The following is a 19,807-nucleotide window of genomic DNA, read 5'->3' on the forward strand; positions in this document are numbered from 1 at the left end:
TTGCATAGGATTTCATTAGATTTAAGAAAATTTTAATAGCTTTCACAATTTTTTGCAATAAATATGTTTACGCAGAAAAAATACAAACTTAAAAATATAAATTTGTATATTAAAACAAACTTTAATTTTATATTAGTTTAATTTCATATCGTTCATCCAAATGACCGGTAATAATCCTTGAGGAGGGAATAATTGATTGGGATCTACTAGAGTTGGGATGAAGTGATAAGTATTCATCCATCCTTAATCAAGATGTTTTGAGCCTCTCTTGGGCACAAAGTCGCATCTGTTAGAGAGCGCTTTACTTTCTGAATACGAAACTTATCGGTGCAAATCTAAATTTAATCAGACTCTAATATAAATATCGAATACCAAATTATAAAAAACAACTGGAAATGTGGCTATAAATTCCCTTACAACAAAACGTGTGGTCCGTGGGATATATGTTACGTGGAAGGGTCATAATCTATTATGCTTTTTATGACATAATTTGTGAATATTAACATACCAGATACAAAAAAAATAAATATAAACTTATAACCTGAGAAGGAAGTTATTTGTTAATTTGATTTTAGAACTATTTTGGACCACTTATTTATCATTGAAAATATTGAATGATAAAAATTAAAATTACAAATTTCAAGGGAATAAATTAGAGATAATTATGTAATTATACAACTTATAATAACACGATCTCTAAAAATCTCTTCCATTTGAATTCATTACAAAATTCCCCATTTCCTTCTCTCTCTTAATATCAAAATACATCACTCAACCTCCAGATAAATTTAAAACTTTGTTTATGCACAATGTCTATAGTATAAATATTATTGTTGATACATAATTTTAATTAATTCAAACTTAAATCAGTCTGAATCTGATTTATACTTACATATATGATACATAACTTGTGTATCATATGTTACGTAGATAGAAAAAAAAAGCAATGTATACACTAGTTATAAAAAATCGTTGATCATTATAATTTGGAAAAAATTTCTAAGTATAGTATGTAATTATTGGATTTCTATACTTTATACTAAATTTTGGGCGAAGAAAGAAAAGGGCTTTGTGCAAATGTTTCCTAATGTTCCAGTTGTTGGTATATGATGAGCCCATTAGTCTCTTTGTCAAACCCAAATCCAAACCCGAAGGTTTGTTTCTCTTCCCGCTCAATCGCTCAACTTTCAAAATTTCTGCACACTTTTTATATTTCCCAGAAATTTCTGCTTACTTAGAACTGCAGTGACAAAGAAATTTGCAACGTTACAATTGTAAGCTTCAAAATTGGCATATCATCATGACTTCACGATCAGGTATAGGGCAAAAATTTGTTCATTCTACCATTAATTTTTCATCAAGATTCGATTCTTAGGGTACTAATACGCTTGAATTTGAAACGCAGTTGATTTGTGGGCAGAACTCATAGCTGCTGAACAACAACACTTTGATCGTTCCTCTCAACAAATTCAAGAACCAAATATTGCTGTTGTATATCGGCGGCAAAAGCCCCATAGTCTTACCCCCAAAGATGCCGAAGGGTTCTCTATTTTTTATCATTACCTAGAATTCTATTTTGTTGGTTTGGTGGTTCGTTGACTTCTTACTTTGATTTGTTTTCAGGAGGCAATCGACTTCGAATTCGGGAAATGAAAATCGGTTGAGTTTTCTACCTGTTAAACGAATCAGTTGGAATCGTTCCCTTTCCACCAGGTCTTGTCTTTTGCCCTAATTTGTATTTTTTACTCTAAATTTCTCAGTGACAACCCTTATTTTACAAAATTGGTATCAAGATCAATCTTATTGGATATACTTAAAAGGATTATGCCTGTAGTGGATAGGGATGCTGTTGACTTGCATGCTAGGCTTATCAAGATAGCTGTACTTGTGTCCATTCAGGCATAAGTTTTCTTGAATTTTCTTGTGACTAACTTATTAGTACAATTTTTAATAGATTAATTAGCTCACCTTTTCAAACAATGATATTATCTATAATTTCTTGATTAAGGGGAAGCTGAAACAAAGTTAATCCACCAATTAATGCCAGAAGTATTAAGATCAAGGTTATATTCTAATAAGAAAACCAACAAAAGGGAAGAAGAATGTGTAAAATCATTTGTCAAGCATTAATCTAAATGATCAACTTTGTTTTTATTTTAAGAGTCTGTTCTTGGAATGAAATAACATGGACTCTTTTAGTATAGCAGACCTCACAACCTGCCCCTTTCCCACCTGAAAAAGAACAAAGGGAGACTAAAAAAAAAAGAGAAAAACAAAAATTTGTAGCTATGTCAGCAAGGTTCTCAAATAAGGATGCTTATGCATTGTGGTTCTATATAGTGTTTTACATGCATATAACTTATCCCCTCCTAAGAAGTTGCTAATCTTTCCAGTTGCTGCATAACTTGCTATCAGCTGATTTGTTATGAGCAATTTTCTTTAACTTTTTGATCATTGTAAATAATCTGGTGTCCATTAAGCTTCTGAGTTTTCAAATCTTATCATGTTTTTATGTAATATGACGACAAACAATTAGTACTTTCGAGGAATGTGCCTTTCCTGTGTGAAGTGAAAGGCTGTGTAAGTTTCATATATTATTTTAGCAGAGCCCTTGTCTCCAGCATAGCGTCCAGGCAGATATAAAATGTATAATATATCTTTGATGTTCGTTTTATGTAGTAATAAAGCTTTTCTGATAGGCTAATTCAACTAGAAAATGTAAGCTCACTGGCAGAAACATATTGCCAGAACAATACAAAGTTAAAACAAGATGTTTTTGTCTCTTGCAAAGAGAAGTTGTTGTAACTCCTGTTAGCTACTCCCATTACTTCCACTTTCGTCTTATGTAACAAGATTTTTTCCCTTTATTTTGTTGACAGGGGAAGAACCAGTATTGCTGCTGTATGTGCCGAAATACATCCTCCACAAAGGAAGCCTGGTCGAAAAGCAAAACCACCTCTTCCAAGAGTAAGTTGTTTAAAAACTTTAGGAACTCCCACAAATCCATGTTTTACTTGTTTGTTTTTCCCAAAGGCATCAGCTAGCTAATAATTTGATTATCATAAACAGTCACACGTTTGGTATTTCTAATTCTTCATACTTTGTAGGGTAAAAATGTTGAAGCTCCGAACTATGATAAGGAGCGAGCATATTTTCAAGAAGTTGATGATTTTGAACTAATGGTGGAAAGCCCCTCCCCAAACAAATGCAGTACATGGACTGTGGGCATCCAAACTGATGACGTTGTTATATCACGCCTGTCCTCAGTACTACAGAAATGGTTGATTTCTAAGAGACTTAACGATTCCTATGCACCTCCCGCTTCATTATCGAAGATATTAGAAACCCCAGCCTCACGCAAAGAATCTGCTATCAGATTTATTTATGGATCCTCAACTGCAAAAACCCCAGAGAAAACATCATTGCGAATTCCCTCTGGTTTGTGCTCCAGCCAGAATAAACACATTGGTTTTAAAAATGAAGATGTGTCCAGAGAGCAGCCTTTATCAGAACAAGGCATTGGAGAAATATGTCCCATGGATGAGGAAGGTTATGAAGATATCGATGTAGCTGTTAGTAAACTTTCTCTGACTTCCAGGCCTTCTTCAGTGGATGGTCACACTTGGGATCCATTTTTGGCTCTATTGGCAGCATGTGGACAGTCTGCCCCGTTAACATTATTGGAGATATTATCAAAGTATTGGTGCGGCTCCTATGACCCTTCCACTTCTTTACTACTTTGTATAATCGAGTATCATCTTAGTCATATCTTTCTTCTTAGTCGAATTTTTACTGTCTTTTTGGTACTTGTGGAGCAGCGGGGTTAACTGAATTTTTTGTTTTAGCTGATACAATGATCACCAAAACTCTTAACTCTTCCTTTTCAAAAACTTTAGCCAGGAATACACAAATAATTTATAGTAGCAAGAATGATGTTGTCACCTTGGTACTCTTAAGAATGCATATCTGCCTGAGGCTGCTTAATTCTAAACCTCCTTTTTTAATTCCTTTGGTAAGAATGCTCTTGAAATCATGCTTTTGAACCATGTACTTAAGAGAGATGAATATCAACATGGATTCCCTTGACTGTACCTTTAGTATTATTATGAACTCATGTACTTAGGGCTCTCTTTTGGTGCATGTGATCCTTATCTTTGAAATATATCTGAATGGTTGTTTAGTTAATACTTGATCAATCAGTATCCATTCACTTTCATGGAAATTTCAATTTCATATTTTTGTTGGCAGTAGACTTAATTCAGTCTGATCTTGCTCTTAATCTTAACTTCTCTAAGCATCTAATTTTGCAAAATTGTACTCAGTGAGACGCAAACAATTGCCAAGGTTGGAGAAGGCACATTCGGGGAGGCATTTAAGGTTGGCGAAAATGTCTGCAAAATTGTCCCATTTGATGGAGATTTCCGAGTAAATGGAGAATTACAAAAGGTATCCAGTTCAATTATGTTTCTTGTGCAATTGAATAGGCTCCAATTTTATTAAATTGAAATATGACCCAAGTAACTTGCATCAGCAAACTAAAGTTAGTGCAGTGGATGATCATAGGATCAACAACTGATCTTCTGAAAATATTTTAAGTTACTCTGATTTGAAATCTGTGCACTGGTACATTTCAGAAATCAGAAGAGCTACTTGAGGAAGTCATACTCTCTGGCACCCTTAATAGCTTAAGAGCTCATGAGGGTCATCTCCTGAACTCCTGTTCCACCTTTATACAGACAATGGAGTAAGTTCCACATATTATTCTTAAAGCAAATTTGCAACTATTTAGTCTTCTTCTGAACCTCTGTTTCAAGACAAAAGCTATGTTTAGGAACGTCCAAAGGTCTTGTCTGATCAATCTTCCTGTTTGGTTTAAACTTATGCATAACCTCAGAATCTGTTCATGCGAACTAATACCTCAGCTACTTAATGAGAAACAGTTTTGTAGAAACCTTATCTGTAATAAGTCTTGAAATAGGCATCCTTATATAACTGCCACCTCTAATGACTGATGAAATTGAAGCTTCTCCTGCATGCTGTTATTTGCACTCTCCATTGTATACTATTTCTTAGAATAACAGATTACTAATCGTTGACCACTTATGTACAATTGGTTTTACCTTTATGCAGCATGAGGGTGTGCCAAGGCCATTATGATGCATCCCTATTAAAAGCATGGGAAGACTGGGACGGGAAGCATGGTTCAGAAAATGACCATCCTAAGGAATTTCCAGAAAAGCAGGTTCCTAGCAAAGCAAATTTTTTCTTTTCTCCTAATTGCCAATAGTTGCCTCCCATTGTCATCTGTTGTTTGAGTGGATCTTGTGTCTAGATAGACCGGTACTTTTGTTGCAGCTAGAGGAAATTACTTAGAGAACTTTTAAGTGTCACTGACTAAACCATTACATACCTTCTAGTGCTATGTTGTGTTCGTTCAAGAACATGGAGGAAAAGATCTTGAAAGTTTTGTGCTGTTAAACTTTGACGAAGCCAGGAGTTTATTGTCCCAGGCAAGTGATTTCATATTTTTCTTTTGGCATTGTCAGCCTAATATCTCATTCATTATCTTGACTGCAAAATCTGAATTCCAGGTAACTCTTGCTTTGGCTGTATCTGAGGCTGCATACGAATTTGAGCATCGTGATTTGCACTGGTTTGTTTTTCCATGCAATGATTTGTTTCAACATGTTTTACAATCTAGAATGGGACAATGCTTTTCTGTGCGTAACAATTTTCCTATCACAGGGGAAATATTCTACTAAGTCGGAAAGGGTTAGATACAGTGAAATTTACTCTTGAGGGAAATGAAATACATGTCAGAACATATGGATTATTGGTTTCAATAATTGACTTCACTCTTTCAAGGATAAATACAGGTGTTCACTCTTTCTGTTTCTCCCTTCACAATCATGTACTTGAATTGATTAGAGATTCTTATCTCTATAAATACATACTGATCACAGGTGAAGACATACTTTTTCTGGACCTGTCATCAGACCCCGAACTCTTTGAAGGTCCAAAAGGAGATAAACAGGTATGAAGCCAAAGAAGTCCCATGTATCTTAGGTGTTTTGATACATATTTGTATTTCATAGTTTTTTGGCATGTTTGCAGTCTGATACATACAGGAAAATGAGAGATGTCACAGGCGAATTTTGGGAAGGAAGGTATAAATACTAGCCCCTTCACTTGCAAGTAACAAATTGTTTTCAGAGGTAGCAAATTGCCTTTGGTTTATCACAATAGTGTATTTTCTTCCATTTTAAAGTTTATGATCAGTCCAAAAATATGTTTGGACGTTGGATGTTTGGAATTCACCACTAAAATAACAACCTATTTTGTGAAACCTGCTGTCAGAGAATTTGAATTGAATCAAAATTACAACTGTGTAAATTTTTTGTATGTAATCAGCTAGCTTTTTCTATGACCACTGGCACACAGTAAATTTTGTCAATTTTCTAAATAACGGAAAGTCGGAAACCATCACCAGGAAAGGGTTTCCTGTTTAATGGTGTTTCATGTCTTACTATCCGTGGAATTTTTGGTCGAGATTCAGAAGCACAAACCCATAAAAAGATCTAGTGCTATAGCATTTATATGCTTTAGAGTTTAGACTGCCTAAGAAGGATCATGCTTGTTTTTTGTCATAACACTGGTCTGTTTGGTTATAACACTTGATAAGTGTAGTAGCTTTTATTATGGTGTGGCTGAATTTGAGACCTAAGCTCTCTAGCAGCTAAGAAGTATCTTTGTCATGCAAAATCACGAATTCTTTAGCGACTGGATTAGTTGTCTACGGATATTGACCTTTTTGCCTTAAATTTATTTATTTATTTGTGTCGACAGTTTCCCCAAGACAAATGTGCTATGGCTACAATACTTGGTTGACATACTGCTGCTAAAGAAATCATACGTGAGTATTAACAATGTTGATTCCATATTATTCGTTTATACCACCTCATTGAAACTGTATAGTATTATGGATGGGGTATGTCCTCATTTTATCCAATTGGCTTTCTGTTCCTAATATATGCTGCAATATGTCCGTGTAATTGCTGCAATTTCAGCTGCATGCAGTTTGCCATTCTATTAGTTGATTTTGACCATGTAGTTCTATCCTCTTCAAAACAGAAAAATGAAAAACAAAATCAAACAAATTGGTCAATCTCCTTCTATTACTATCATTTGTCTGATAGTCTGATACTTGATAATTGGGGATTCAAATCAAGCTCATAAAATATTCTTTTTGATTCAAATTTAAATGGTCTAAATCTTTTAAACTGTTGCAGGAAAGGAGCTCCAAAGATGAGAGGGAGCTACGTTCTCTGAAGAAGCGTCTAAATAGCTATGGTTCTGCAAGAGAAGCAACATCGGATGTTTTCTTTTCTGACTTAATCATTAACCTCTAGCATTGATTGGCAAGAATCCCTCAAGAAACAAAGGTATTTGCTTTGCGACTATGCTATTCTTCTAGGAATCTGAAAGTGTACTTTACTATAGGATGTTTTTGTATCAAGAAACCAACTTGGTTTCCCATGACAAGCACTAGAAACAGGAATATCTTTCCTTTCCTTTACTTTCTTGTCTTCATTTTATTTAATTTTTCTTCTGTATTATATTTTGGATTATAAATGTAATGTTAAAACCCCTTAGTCCATCCCTATTAGTTGGGATATGATAAGCATCCCCGTGTGCTAGCCAAATTTGGAAAACGATTTTTCCCATCTGTCTAAGCCTTGATGGTATAGTTATTTGTCAGTAAGAGCAAGTTTGTCCGGACACTATTGTTATCAAAAGAAGAAAAACCATTGCCCTTTAGCATCTGTAGTGACCAGCCAAACATCAACTGTACCAAAGGATCAACTTAGTAACGTTTTTATCCTTTAAACCATAAACTCCTCATGCTGTGTCCCAGAAGAAGTGGACATACAGCTCATGCAGACAGTGCCTATCATCTTTATCTCCAAAACTTTTGGTTTTCTTACATATATTTTGTTAATGCCTGTATGCTTGATGCTACAACTTGACAAGAAATCTATTGTAATTCTTCTCTTTATGGCAAATTGTATCAGCAGTCACAAAGTTCAAACTTGAACTTTATTTATCACTAACAATTTTATAACTGCAGGATTAGTGGGACACTTATCTTGACTTTTAACCCTTATCTATAACATACACACTTATCCCGAAATTTTATTTAATTGACTAAACATACTTATGTAGGATGACTATAACACTTGTGCCGATATATCAAATTGGAAAGCAAAATAAAGAAAAAGCAAGTAGAATGTTGTATTGGTTGTTGCTTTATATCTTTCCTTTTTGTAAAAAAAGAGTGAATAGACAAATTTGTTTATTGAATTTAAATGGGCTGATCAAATCTTTTCAGCTGTGGGATGACTCAGATTTAATGGATTACAAATTAGCTCACATGGGAATGGATCCCTTTGATTTGACATGATAAATTTCAAAGCAAAATTCATATTTTAATATCCAAACAACTAGAGCAAAAAGAGTAGCCGAACCTTTGTTGATGATGGTTGCATGATCATAAAGTTTATCTTTTTTTTTTTTTGGTTAAAGGAGACCCAACCCAGCACATGTATTTCTGGACTATAAATTATAGTCCTAAAGCAAATGCACTAATTCTTGATTATCATATTTTATTTTGATCGTCTTTCTTTATTTCTTTCTATAAACATTTCACTTTTTTCAGGATTAAATGTAAATGGTTGGTTTCAATAAATCAATAACATTTAAAGAAAACGCTCGATCATTTTACATATTTTTTAAAAATATTATACATACACATAAAAATAAAAATAAAAATTGATAGATAGAGGAGAGAATGAGCTTGTGACCTTCTAATTTGTTTGATGCTCTTAAGCCTGCCTCATGCTATATCTAATTTTGAACTTCCCTATAGAAATAGTAGGATAAAAGACGATATCCAAGTGGTCCAAAATTGACTTTGGGTTTGGCAAAAGGCCTCATTTCGCGCACTAAAGGTTTCAATCTTCGCCTTTGTTAGTAATGGAAACTTAGTTATCTTTTGATCAGATTTTTTGAGGTTGGTACTTTCTATTGAAGTAGGTCCCAAATGCCTAACTTCACATTTCTTCATTTTTGATTAAAAATTTCAGTTTCAAACTTGAAAAATATGCATAAAATTTCTTGGTGATGACTGATGAGTGTTTTATCCCTTTAGTGGTAATGTCCCACACGAATCTAAATTAATTGAGTCGATAGGCTTCGAATATAAGGTCCCCATATATATGGAAAAAAAAAACATATATATATATAAGATGATGCTGCTATTAATGTTTGATGCAGTTTTATGTGTATAAATGTTGAAGAAAGTATGCATGTTTAGTAAGTTTATATGAGGGGAAATTGAATTTGAAAAACATAGTCGTTTGCTTTGCCAAGAAAAGGAGTAACAGATAAAAAGGCAAACAGAAAGTGTCAGCAGATCCACTTCCTCCAAAACATAAATCTCATATTATCTTTGACCATTTTAAAATAAAAATAAAATTGACATTTCATAGCCACCTCTTTCTTTTTTATTTGCATGTAATTTAACTTTTCCTTTTGCAAAGCAGAATGTGGATTTTGAGGTGATTAAATTGAATCTGGACAGGGGCATCCCACGATACTATCGTACATAGCCTCCTTTATGTAGACTTGGACTACTACAGCTTATCCTAACTTGCTTCTTGTTTTTGTTCACCACCAACATAACTTCAATACATTTTAAAATATAATATGCTAATATCGCATTTGAAAAATGATGTAAAATAAACATTAATCCGACACTAGAATTTAAGGATATGGCCTAGTGATCAATGAAATAGTTACGAATCAAGAAGCCTCATTTTTAACCGTGTAGATGAAATTAGTTGACATGTGTACAACTATTACAACTTCCGTGTAAAAGAAAAAAATATATCAACGATGCATCACTGCTCATTATTTTTGTCCTGAATTAAAATAACAGTTAAAATGAATCTATAAGAGTAAAACTGATTACACTCTACCCCTTGGTTCTTGATTTTATCACTCCCTCAATACAAAATGATTGTCCAAATTAAGTTGTTTTTTTTTTACTTTCTAAAAGAGAAACTTTAATTACCCAAAAAAGTATTTTCTCGTCCCCCACTTTTATTTTAAATTTTAAACAATGTTAAAAATCTTCCTAGATTCAAATATATGTTCCCTTTCAACCTATTTTCAGTCCCATTTCCTTTTTTTTTGTATCTATATCCTACCACTTTGTCACCTTTCCCAACAGTTACAGTAACATTCTAAAATTAGCAATAATTAACTTTCCTGTTTTTAAACTTTTATATATAAATTAAGTATATAATTTCAATCTTGTCTATATAAAATTATTATCATATGATCAAAATGTTATCGATTTGAGCTATAAAAACACATAGAACAGAACCTCGATAATAGTATACAAAATAAATGATGCAGTGAATCTGGGGAGAAAGAGTATGAGTTACATCAAATAAGAATATTATGTATCTCCTGGTCTAACTCCCATCTTTTTCTGAACTCTCTAAAACATGGCTCCACCGACCACTGTTAAGGACCCTCTACCCCATCCCCCTCCTCTTTTTTTTCTTTTTATAATATAATATTTTCATATAATAATATTTTATCAGTTTATTCATATCTCGACTATTTTATCAGATATTTGTTAAAAAACAAAATGAGGCAGCATAATGATCCTTTGCTCCATTCAAAGATAAGGTTTCCACCCTTTGCTTTCAACATGCATGTAGCATTTGTCTGCAATTTGCCAAGTGTTTAACTTTTTTTGTTTTAGTATGAACTCAAACTTTCAGAAATTTCAATAATAATTTATGCTTTACCATAGTAGAGAAGCAAAAAAATAATTTTCAATATTTTCTTCAGCACAAAGTAATCACCTTTTTTTCTTCTTCTTATGTTATTATGATATACACTAGAAAGTTAATATATATTCGTTTCTTTTTTAACTTTTATGTCCTACCCCACCATTGTTTATCTCCTACTCATACCTTTTTTTTTTCCTGCCCCTTTCTCCCTTTTGCTATTTAAATGGTACAACTTTTTTCATTCTATGTTTAAAGAAGAACATTATATACTTAAATCCTATTATAGTTCCATTGAGGTCTCTTTCTCAAGTAACAACACATTGAAGAAAAATGCCCAACACTGTAATGACTAGAGGAGTTTCAAAATTCATCTTCTTATTCTTCTTGTTTATTCTTCTTGCCTGCATTTCTGGTAAGTCTACTTTTTTTTTTTTTGAGTATTTCTTTATTTTACATGAATGGGGTTTCAGTGTTGGTTAAAAGCAAGATTCTTGTTTTTGCTGATCTTTTTATTATGTGTGACTACTGTGTTCTTTGTCCAGATTTAAGATTTGGAATTTGTAGTGTGTTTCTGTTTAGTGTTCCTATGTTTTACAAGAATGGGGTCTGAATGTTGGTTAAGCTCAAGGTTCTTGATTTTTGCTGATTCATTTGACTAGTGTTTTCTGTTTATGTTCAAGATTTTGAAATGCATTTTCCCCATTTTAGCTCTATCATTCTTAGACTAGATCTTTTCCCCCAGAAAAGCTTTTTTCCTGTTTTTCAATAGAATCGTTAAGCCCTAGGTTATAATATTTGTGTGGGAACGTGACCTGAGTGACTTTGATAAAATGGAGCAAATGGTTTATTTGAGCTTAGTTTACATCATTCACTAGGGTGGTAGAGCAAAGCTTATGCTAGAGATAAGACTGTCATCTTATTCTAGAAATGTTCAGCAAAAAAGATGAAGAACTGGGATTTATCATCAGAAAAGACGTTTACGGTTAACTGAGCATGCTAGATTTTATCATGTTCACTTGAAAAAGGGGGCTGCATTGGTTGAGATTTGATGTTATAAGAGTTGAGAAACGTTCAAGTTAAAATATTGCAAAACAAGTTGCAGCAAGTTAAATATGTAATAATGTTCTTTGCAGGATTATCCCCAGCTAAAAGGACTGAGCACAGAGAGCTTGAAAGGCAAAAGGAACAAAAAATTCATATTTTCGGGAAAGGACTGCTTGAATTGTTACCCATTAGAGCTCTTAATCATGATTTGATGGATCCACCAGCAACAACTGGATTTCCTACAACCCCTATAGTAAATCCTGTCACAACTCCATCTAATATGCCTCCTGATAACTCAGCTCCAACGGTTGTTACTGTCCCGTCCACAAATCCTAACCTTGGAATTCCAAATTTTGGGTCTATACCTCCAGCAGCTCCTTCTATGACCCCTGTGACTGACCCAAACCCCAATCCTCCGGTACCACTAACTAATCCAGTTACCACTCCCAGCACAAGTACACCCGTAAGTAATCCTGTAACAACTAACCCAAATCCTGTAGGGGGTGTTCCTGCCACCACCCCAGTAACGCCTCCTGCAACCACAAACGCTCCTGCTACTGGAGGGCAGAGCTGGTGTGTTGCAAAGAATGGAGCTGGAGACACTTCACTTCAGTCGGCGCTTGATTATGCTTGTGGGATGGGAGCAGATTGCTCAGCCATCCAGCAGGGTGGAAGTTGTTATAATCCCAATAGCCTGGAAGGTCATGCATCATATGCCTTCAATAGCTACTTTCAAAAGAATCCTGCGCAAACGAGCTGTGATTTTGGGGGTGCTGCCATGATAACCAACTCAAACCCAAGTAAGCAAAGAAGGACTCTTTATTTACCTACCTTACCGTTATAAACCAGCATCTTATTGTTTTCTGATCCTTTACATGCTGACATACAGGCACTGGTTCTTGTGTTTTCCCTGCATCGGGGTCTTCTTTGTCATCGCCTACAACAACTACCACGCCGATGTCTGGAACTCCAGCGCCAACAACATCCTCATCAACTGGTGCAGCAATACCAGGGTAAGGGGAATTTTCATTCGCTCCATCAATATAATATCCTCTTTGTTGCATTTCCTGCGGTTATGTTTTTCTAGGCAAGGAGTCAAAGAAATGAAAAAATAGCTGCACATAGAAACGTTTTCTTTCTGAATTGTCATATAAAATGGATGAAGTAATCGATATGCTTTTCACTAACTTTGTACACTGTAATTTTCGCAGCTTAGCACCTCCAACAGTGACAAATGGTAACGACTCAGGTTTTGGAATGATGCCCTCGGGCATAGGTGATAGTATTCCTCCAACTACTACTACTTCACTGTCCATGTCAAATGAATTGCAACCCCTAGTTGGCTGCATCGTTCTAGTCGCCTCCATCGCAACTAGTAAGCTGGTGTTGGAGTTTTGAGGAAAAGAGAAGCTCAATTGTCAAGTGAGAAAGTGGATTTTCGGTTTCAAAACAATGTACAGTTCTCGTGGAGGAAAAAATGGAAGCAGTTAGGAGTATTCTCAGAGGTTTAGACATTACACACCTATACACTGCTTTAGTATAGTTGATATATTCTGCATATCCACTACCTAGATGTAAAATTCATATATTAATTTTAGAGGCCATTATCTATATTTATCACTTTGAAATAGTAATTCTTAATTATCCAGTATGTTCAATAGGCCTGATGTTACTCTGCTATATTACATATTTCCCTGCTTATGAAGGATGTATTAGATCTCATATCATCAGTTATAGCTGGTTATTACTTGCTATAAATAGACTTAGGTCTATGTTTCCAATTAAATTAAGGTTTGATATGTTGGATAAATATCCCTTGAGACAGATATTATTGTCTTATTCATTGTTTGTTTACTAATTTTGAGAAGTTCTATCAAGATTAGTAATTACTACGTGAAGAAACATTGAAAAATGACGAAACTACTACTGTTCAATCTATTTTTTTCTAGTGGATGTACTTTTGTAATCAAACAATTTCTTTTAAGAATAAGAAATAGTATATAATTAATCTGAGCAATACTTTTCTTAAATCAAACGACCCCTAAATGCATTAAATCATTTTGTTATAGGCATGCCTTTTGTTCCTTCATAGGAATTAAGTTGGGTACAGCCATGTAGAACAAAGTCAAAAGCATTTTACAGCCATCAACATCAAAAGAGAAGAACATGAAAGAGGCTAATGATGCCGTATTTTTATATTATTTTTTTTCAGTGTGGTGTATTGATGGTAACTTTAAGTTTGATTAATCAATGAGCGCCATGCACTAGCGCAAATTACGTGTTTCTTCAACGCCCTACACGATTAATAAACAATTATTTAGATTTATAATTTATACTCCCTCTTCTCCCATATAAAATAAATTATTGGATGGATCATAACCTGAAGAAAAATAAATTTAAAGACAATATAAAAGGCCATTTTATCAGTATTACCTTATCAATCCTAACGAGGTAACATACCTCAATTAACAATAAAGTAGTAATTAAAAGCTAGAAAAATTAAGAATCTTGTGATCACCACAAAATTCCAGCTATGATGATCTAGTTGGCTTAGATCAGCGGACAAAAAATTAAGCTAATAAATATATACGTGTTCAGTCTAGTAATTCTAGGTAGTAGAAAGCTATCTTAAAAAAACCTATGAAGATAGCGTTTCCCAAATCGTCAATACATTTATAACATTGGATGCTGATTTGAATTTTTGAGACTAATTCAATAATTAACATCAGAAAACTAGGCTTTCTCACTAAGACAAGAAAATAATGCAACTGGGCCCCCTTCAGATTGGAGTTTCAACGATACATTTTAAAAACATGATTATGTAACGTTATGATTACCGCATGTATATATAATATCTAATAATTGAACATCGAGATGATGGATTCAGTTGTGATGCCCTTAAGGTACAAAAAGATAGGGCCCCATATAGTATGATTAACATTCTAATATATTAAGCAGCAGCTCTACAGCTTCTATGTTGTTAGTAGCTACACTTCTCCTTTTTACATTGTCAACTAATACTAATTGTAACTATTACCGCTTTGAAAAGAGGACTAACATCAGCATTGACATTGAAACGACAACCTTGAATCCTGAGGTATCCCAGAAGTTCTGATTATTGTTGCTGGAAGTTCCAACTTGCTTAACTGATAATTGGTCTCTCAGTTCCTTAATAGCTTTGTCACGTCGTTCTCCCATCTGCAATTTATGTTTGCATGAATGGCATTAGGTTTACTGTATTAGCTATAATTTCATCAATGTAGTAGTAAAGAGTAGAATTACCCTTTGGAGCTTGCGAGTTTGACTTCGAGTCTCTTGTAGACAGAATTCCAACTTCATAATCCTCTTTTTCAACTCTTGATCAGCCCTACGATGCTTTTCTAACTGTCCAGAAAAGAGGTTCATAATCGTGAGGAAAAATCACTCATTAAGTATCATGGGGTTTAGAGAGCGATGGGAAAGTACGTTACCAAACCTGAGATTCCAACTCCTTGGTTTTTAGCTTCCAGTGGGCAGACATGATCCTGATTTCGTACCGGAGTTTGGCAAGTTCTTCATCTTTGTCAGTCAACAGCTTGTTCATCTTCTCAATGTTCTTTGGCGAGACCTCATCTAAGACCTTCCTCAATTCACAATCTGTGTTTGCACCAGATTTTGCTAATGCTTGCATGATATCATGCTCAATTCTCACCACTTCATCTTTCAATTGCCTTTGGGATGATTCTCTTGCTTGAAGATCCTTCTGCAAAAGATCTAATTGCTCACCAAGTTTGTTTACACGAACTTCATGTTCCTTCAGTGAACTGTTTTTCTCATCCAACTCTTTCAAAAGCACCAAACACTGAAGCTGTGCCGATTCAGCTGATGCAGCACTTGCATCTGCAGTTGCTTGAGTCGCAGAAAGTTGTGATTTAAGGTCATCCAACTGCTTAACATACTGAATCACATTAAGACCTGATGTTATTAAAAATGCATACCAATATCCTAGGAAACCATTCTTATTGTAATGATGATGCATGATTAATAAAAATATATGAAAAAATCACAAAAGTGAATAATTAGTATCTTAAATTAACCAGATGAGAAGATATTCTTTACGAAATAAAACTCTTCAATTCAATCTTAAAAAAGCAAATATAAGTGAAGGATTTAAAAGGAATTGGATCAATACGGGATACTGTATTATTATTCAGATTTGGAGTTTGTCACTTTTTTGAGTAAAACTATAGGAGCTTAAGTACTGCCATTATGTGTTAGTCACGCTAATTTCCTTTAAGTTAACTTGAACCTACTTAAAGTGGATGTATCATCATACATTTACCGTTATTAGACATCTTTTCTATCAACTCAAAATTCTCATTCCTAAAACACCAATATGGTGTCAACAATATGATACAACCACAAATATTCAGGTTATCTCAGTCATATTTATGAATTTAACTTTATCACACATAATTGACTAATTTAAAATAAGTCACCTTGAATTGCTACCTAAAGATGCTCATTCGAGCACACTTTATCAGAATCAGCCAGACACCATGTTATATCCAACTAATCATTTCTCCAACAATCTGAGGACAAGACTCTCAATGCCAGAATATTCAGAGTTGGAGCAATGATATATGCCTCAATATCAAAGGCACCTCAAAATACATAATACCAAGAGAACTAGACTCTCACAAAAGACAGTTCTAGCACTACTATAAAAAAAACCTCAAATCATATGGCATCATGTCTATATTATTTAATTATATATGCACAACAAAGAGGCAGAAAGTGATGTTTACAACCCAGTGCTATCCATCTAAAAGCCACTAACAAGTGAATCCAAAAAGTAGTTTGATTTATTAAATGGTAAATCATCGTAGATTCCTCTTTATCTCACTAACTCAGCTAAAAGAAACAAAGTTTTCGACCTAATTCAAAACAAAGACAAAGTTTGTTGGACCACTATACTCGGGTTGAACTACTAGAGACAATTATCATCTATTAATTCTTCAATCCTTAATACTATTTCCCAAAAAGGACAAACAAGAAATGCCAGAAAGTAGCCTCAAAAGATATTCATCATAATATGCCTTTCAAGTACCTTTTCTTTTAGTAATTGCAAATTAACCCAAATGCCCCACACAAAAGATCTTTGAGCCCAACTTATCTCTCATATGAACCCACTAAACTACTCTCAAATCAAACCAAAAATACATAATTTTTCAAGAAATGACACCCATGACAATTACCTTCTCAGTGTTTAAAGCTGAAAATTGAAGCTCTCCATTCTTTTCCTCCAAAGACTCTTGCAATTTGTTTATCTCTTCTTCCATTTTCTTAGCTTTACTCTCAGCTTCCTGTAAATAAAAAACAATAAGCACACAATAATCAGACCAAGTCCAAGAATACCTGACCCACACTTCCACCTGCTTTACATAGGAAAAGACAAAAAGTTTTTTTTTTAAAAAAATAAATATCAAACAATCATAAATCAAAACTCAATTTGACCTGTCTGGTTAGGGTTTCACGAACAAAAGACTGTTCTTGATAAGCAAGACGGCTGCGAACCTCCTTAAGCTCCGCCGCAAGCGACACCACGTTTCGCCGGAAATTCTGTTTCTTCTCACTCAGATCCTTCAACAACGGATCCACCACTAAAGTCGACGGCCGTTCTTCCCCTGACATCACCGTAAAACTCCCGAGAACAACAAATCCAGGATGAACGGTTGTTTCTGCTACGGTATCCGATGATTCACCTGTGAAGCGTATGGAAAGAAAAAAAACTTAATTGCTTCTTCGTATGACCTCCGTAATTAAAGCTAACAACCAAGCACACTTTGCATGTGAATACGTAGGGTAGCATTTAAGTCGCTGACCCAAATTTCAGAATTTTCAATTTATTGATAATCCAAGAGCAATAATGGAAGCATAATTATTATAAATGTAAGATAATGCGTTATAATACTTCAAAATTCAAATTTTTATATGGTTCTTACTATTTCATAAATCAATTTCAATATGGAGAGAGAAAAAAAAAGACAGATCAGTGTTTTGAAAACGAAAGAAAGAGAGAGAAAGGAGCAAGTTGACAGTAAAATGGAGGTTTATTCCACACGACTCTTACACTTCTAAGCAACAATTAAGAAACACGCTTCCCACACAGCTAAAAATATAGCACCAATCAGTTTTTGCCCATATACACACACAGAGACAAACATGCATCATGCATGAACAACTGATCACCGAAAGTGTAGAAAATCACGAGAAATGACTAAATCTAATTGCAGAGATTTAGAAAAAAAAACAAAAAACTATAATGCTAATAACACCCCAAGATTAAAAAATTATATATGTGTATGATGGGGGATTTACCGGCGACGATTGATCTGAGTTGAAGGATCGGACGGCGGAGGAAGAAATGAGAGGATGAGTGGGGTGATTTTGAGGGGGTGGGTGGGTGGGTGGAAGAGTTTAATAGAGCAGTGAATAAGGGAAGCTGAGATTCACTGATATGTCTATAGTCTAAACAGAGACAAAGAGAGATGAAGGTGATGTGGAGGTTCGGAATTTGAACTAGAGGTTCGGTGTATCCAAGCCTTCGGTTTATCGACTTGACAGATAGCATCGGTTCGGATTTTACGAGCCTCGGGTTTTGGGACAAAGGACAAATTTCGAACCTGGACATAGAATGACCTCAGCGCGGCAAATCTGAAATTTTCATCAAGGAACCAGATCCCTCCACGTGGTGTGAGTTATTTGCAACCGTTAGATGGTCTAAATAATTATTAAAAGAAAATTCTTGATTATTTTCAAATGCAATTGGATGTGAAAATAATAAAGTTTATTTAGGAAAATAATTTACATTCCTGTCAGAGATTTGTTTGACTATGCTTAACTAGAGTAAGACAAGAAATCCTGAATATAGGAAAAAAGGAGGGATTAGAAAATAGTCAAGATTTGAATGAAGGAATTAATTATTGTAAAATGGCATGAAATCTCAAATTATTAATTTAAATTAAATGTTATAATTAATTTTTTTTTTTTGTTATTCACAGTAAATATTTTATATTTTTTGTCAGCAGGATCTATTTATATAACAAAATATATAAATGCAGAATTTATTTGTATATCAAAATATATATGAAAATTCATTTTGTATACTGAAATCTATAAAAAAAAAAGCACCCATTTGTATATTGGAATATATAAATAGACTCAAATAGAAAAAATTTAAATATATGTATATCAAAATATAAAGATTAATAACCAAAGCAAATATAAAATTTGTTATGGGCGCAATTATATAAATTATAGCTATGACATACATATAAGATTTTTATGTTTGTTATTTATGAAAGTTGCTCTTAATTAAAAAAAAATTGTAATTAATTCTAATTAAATGATATAGTCATAATTTATCTTATTTGTAATTTGCAGTAAACATCTCATTTTTTTTGGCCATATGATTCGATATACAATTAGTCATTTCAATATACAATTACTCATTCGGTAAACAAATGTATTAAATGTGTTTGTGATTATATAAGCAAGAAAAAAATATATATACAGATATACACTTAGAATTATACAAATACATATCTTATTATATAAATTACAATGTATAAATAAATTTATACAAAACTGAACAATTTATATAAAATTGAATGTATCTAGCGAATTATATAAATCAAAAGCTATATAACAAACATAAAATTTGTTATAAAACGCAATTATGCAAACTAAAATTATAATATATAAATATAATTTTTATATTTACTGTATATAATAATCGCTCAATTAATGATTTAGAGTAAACCTTTCAATGGCAAAAGAGTTTCTCTCTTTCTTCTTTACGAAAATATAAATATGTATATTAAGAATAGTTTATTATTGATCATCTAATCTTAAGA

The 19,807-nt window shown here is 33.7% G+C and overlaps 3 protein-coding genes across 6 annotated transcripts; 2 read left to right on the forward strand and 1 right to left on the reverse strand.

Annotated features, from left to right (window-relative positions):
• The first annotated feature begins 957 nt into the window (after positions 1 to 957).
• Positions 958 to 7,678, forward strand: LOC107013543 (serine/threonine-protein kinase haspin homolog). Of its 2 annotated transcripts, none has more exons than XM_015213430.2 (16): positions 958 to 1,154; positions 1,239 to 1,316; positions 1,406 to 1,541; positions 1,624 to 1,713; positions 2,880 to 2,967; positions 3,108 to 3,703; positions 4,323 to 4,446; positions 4,635 to 4,744; positions 5,131 to 5,242; positions 5,418 to 5,510; positions 5,592 to 5,653; positions 5,746 to 5,876; positions 5,964 to 6,034; positions 6,115 to 6,167; positions 6,847 to 6,913; positions 7,290 to 7,678. In XM_015213430.2, the coding sequence occupies exons 2-16, from the start codon at positions 1,301 to 1,303 to the stop codon at positions 7,407 to 7,409; spliced, it is 1,869 nt and encodes a 622-aa protein (XP_015068916.1). In that variant the 5' UTR covers positions 958 to 1,154; positions 1,239 to 1,300; the 3' UTR covers positions 7,410 to 7,678. The 2 variants fall into 2 exon arrangements, with proteins under 2 accessions (XP_015068916.1, XP_027773544.1); XM_027917743.1 differs by having other exon boundaries at positions 1,247 to 1,316.
• A 3,420-nt stretch (positions 7,679 to 11,098) lies between these two features.
• Positions 11,099 to 13,735, forward strand: LOC107029579 (glucan endo-1,3-beta-glucosidase 4). Its single transcript, XM_015231047.2, has 4 exons — positions 11,099 to 11,277; positions 11,999 to 12,709; positions 12,799 to 12,922; positions 13,121 to 13,735. The coding sequence occupies exons 1-4, from the start codon at positions 11,196 to 11,198 to the stop codon at positions 13,305 to 13,307; spliced, it is 1,104 nt and encodes a 367-aa protein (XP_015086533.1). The 5' UTR covers positions 11,099 to 11,195; the 3' UTR covers positions 13,308 to 13,735.
• Positions 13,736 to 14,693: 958 nt separating this feature from the next.
• Positions 14,694 to 18,865, reverse strand: LOC107008155 (nuclear envelope-associated protein 2-like). 3 transcript variants are annotated; one of them, XM_015207086.2, is made up of 6 exons: positions 18,270 to 18,684; positions 17,406 to 17,653; positions 17,147 to 17,254; positions 15,385 to 15,846; positions 15,192 to 15,293; positions 14,694 to 15,107 (listed from the first exon to the last, which is right to left on the reverse strand). In XM_015207086.2, exons 1-6 carry the CDS (start codon positions 18,580 to 18,582, stop codon positions 14,943 to 14,945), a joined length of 1,398 nt encoding a protein of 465 aa, XP_015062572.2. In that variant the 5' UTR covers positions 18,583 to 18,684; the 3' UTR covers positions 14,694 to 14,942. The 3 variants fall into 3 exon arrangements, 2 of the variants coding, with proteins under 2 accessions (XP_015062572.2, XP_015062576.2); XM_015207090.2 differs by having other exon boundaries at positions 15,385 to 15,834; positions 18,270 to 18,662; XR_003578899.1 differs by having other exon boundaries at positions 15,087 to 15,107; positions 15,380 to 15,846; positions 18,270 to 18,865.
• Between the last annotated feature and the right edge of the window lie 942 nt (positions 18,866 to 19,807).

This window comes from Solanum pennellii, chromosome 1 (genome assembly GCF_001406875.1).
Source record: "Solanum pennellii chromosome 1, SPENNV200".
Lineage (NCBI taxonomy): Eukaryota > Viridiplantae > Streptophyta > Magnoliopsida > Solanales > Solanaceae > Solanum > Solanum pennellii.

Bases quoted from the DNA above. Each gene is read 5' to 3' on its own strand.
- LOC107008155 (XM_015207086.2), bottom strand. From the start codon at position 18,582: ATGTCCAGGTTCGAAATTTGTCCTTTGTCCCAAAACCCGAGGCTCGTA. The intron at 17,654-18,269 runs GTAAATCCCCCA...TACGCTTCACAG, and splicing joins ACTCAGATCAATCGTCGCCG to GTGAATCATCGGATACCGTA. The intron at 15,108-15,191 runs GTAATTCTACTC...CATAAATTGCAG, and splicing joins AAACTCGCAAGCTCCAAAGG to ATGGGAGAACGACGTGACAA.
- LOC107029579 (XM_015231047.2), top strand. From the start codon at position 11,196: ATGCCCAACACTGTAATGACTAGAGGAGTTTCAAAATTCATCTTCTTA. The intron at 11,278-11,998 runs GTAAGTCTACTT...TGTTCTTTGCAG, and splicing joins TCTTCTTGCCTGCATTTCTG to GATTATCCCCAGCTAAAAGG. The intron at 12,710-12,798 runs GTAAGCAAAGAA...GCTGACATACAG, and splicing joins GATAACCAACTCAAACCCAA to GCACTGGTTCTTGTGTTTTC.
- LOC107013543 (XM_015213430.2), top strand. The intron at 2,968-3,107 runs GTAAGTTGTTTA...CATACTTTGTAG, and splicing joins CAAAACCACCTCTTCCAAGA to GGTAAAAATGTTGAAGCTCC. The intron at 5,243-5,417 runs GTTCCTAGCAAA...CATACCTTCTAG, and splicing joins AGGAATTTCCAGAAAAGCAG to TGCTATGTTGTGTTCGTTCA.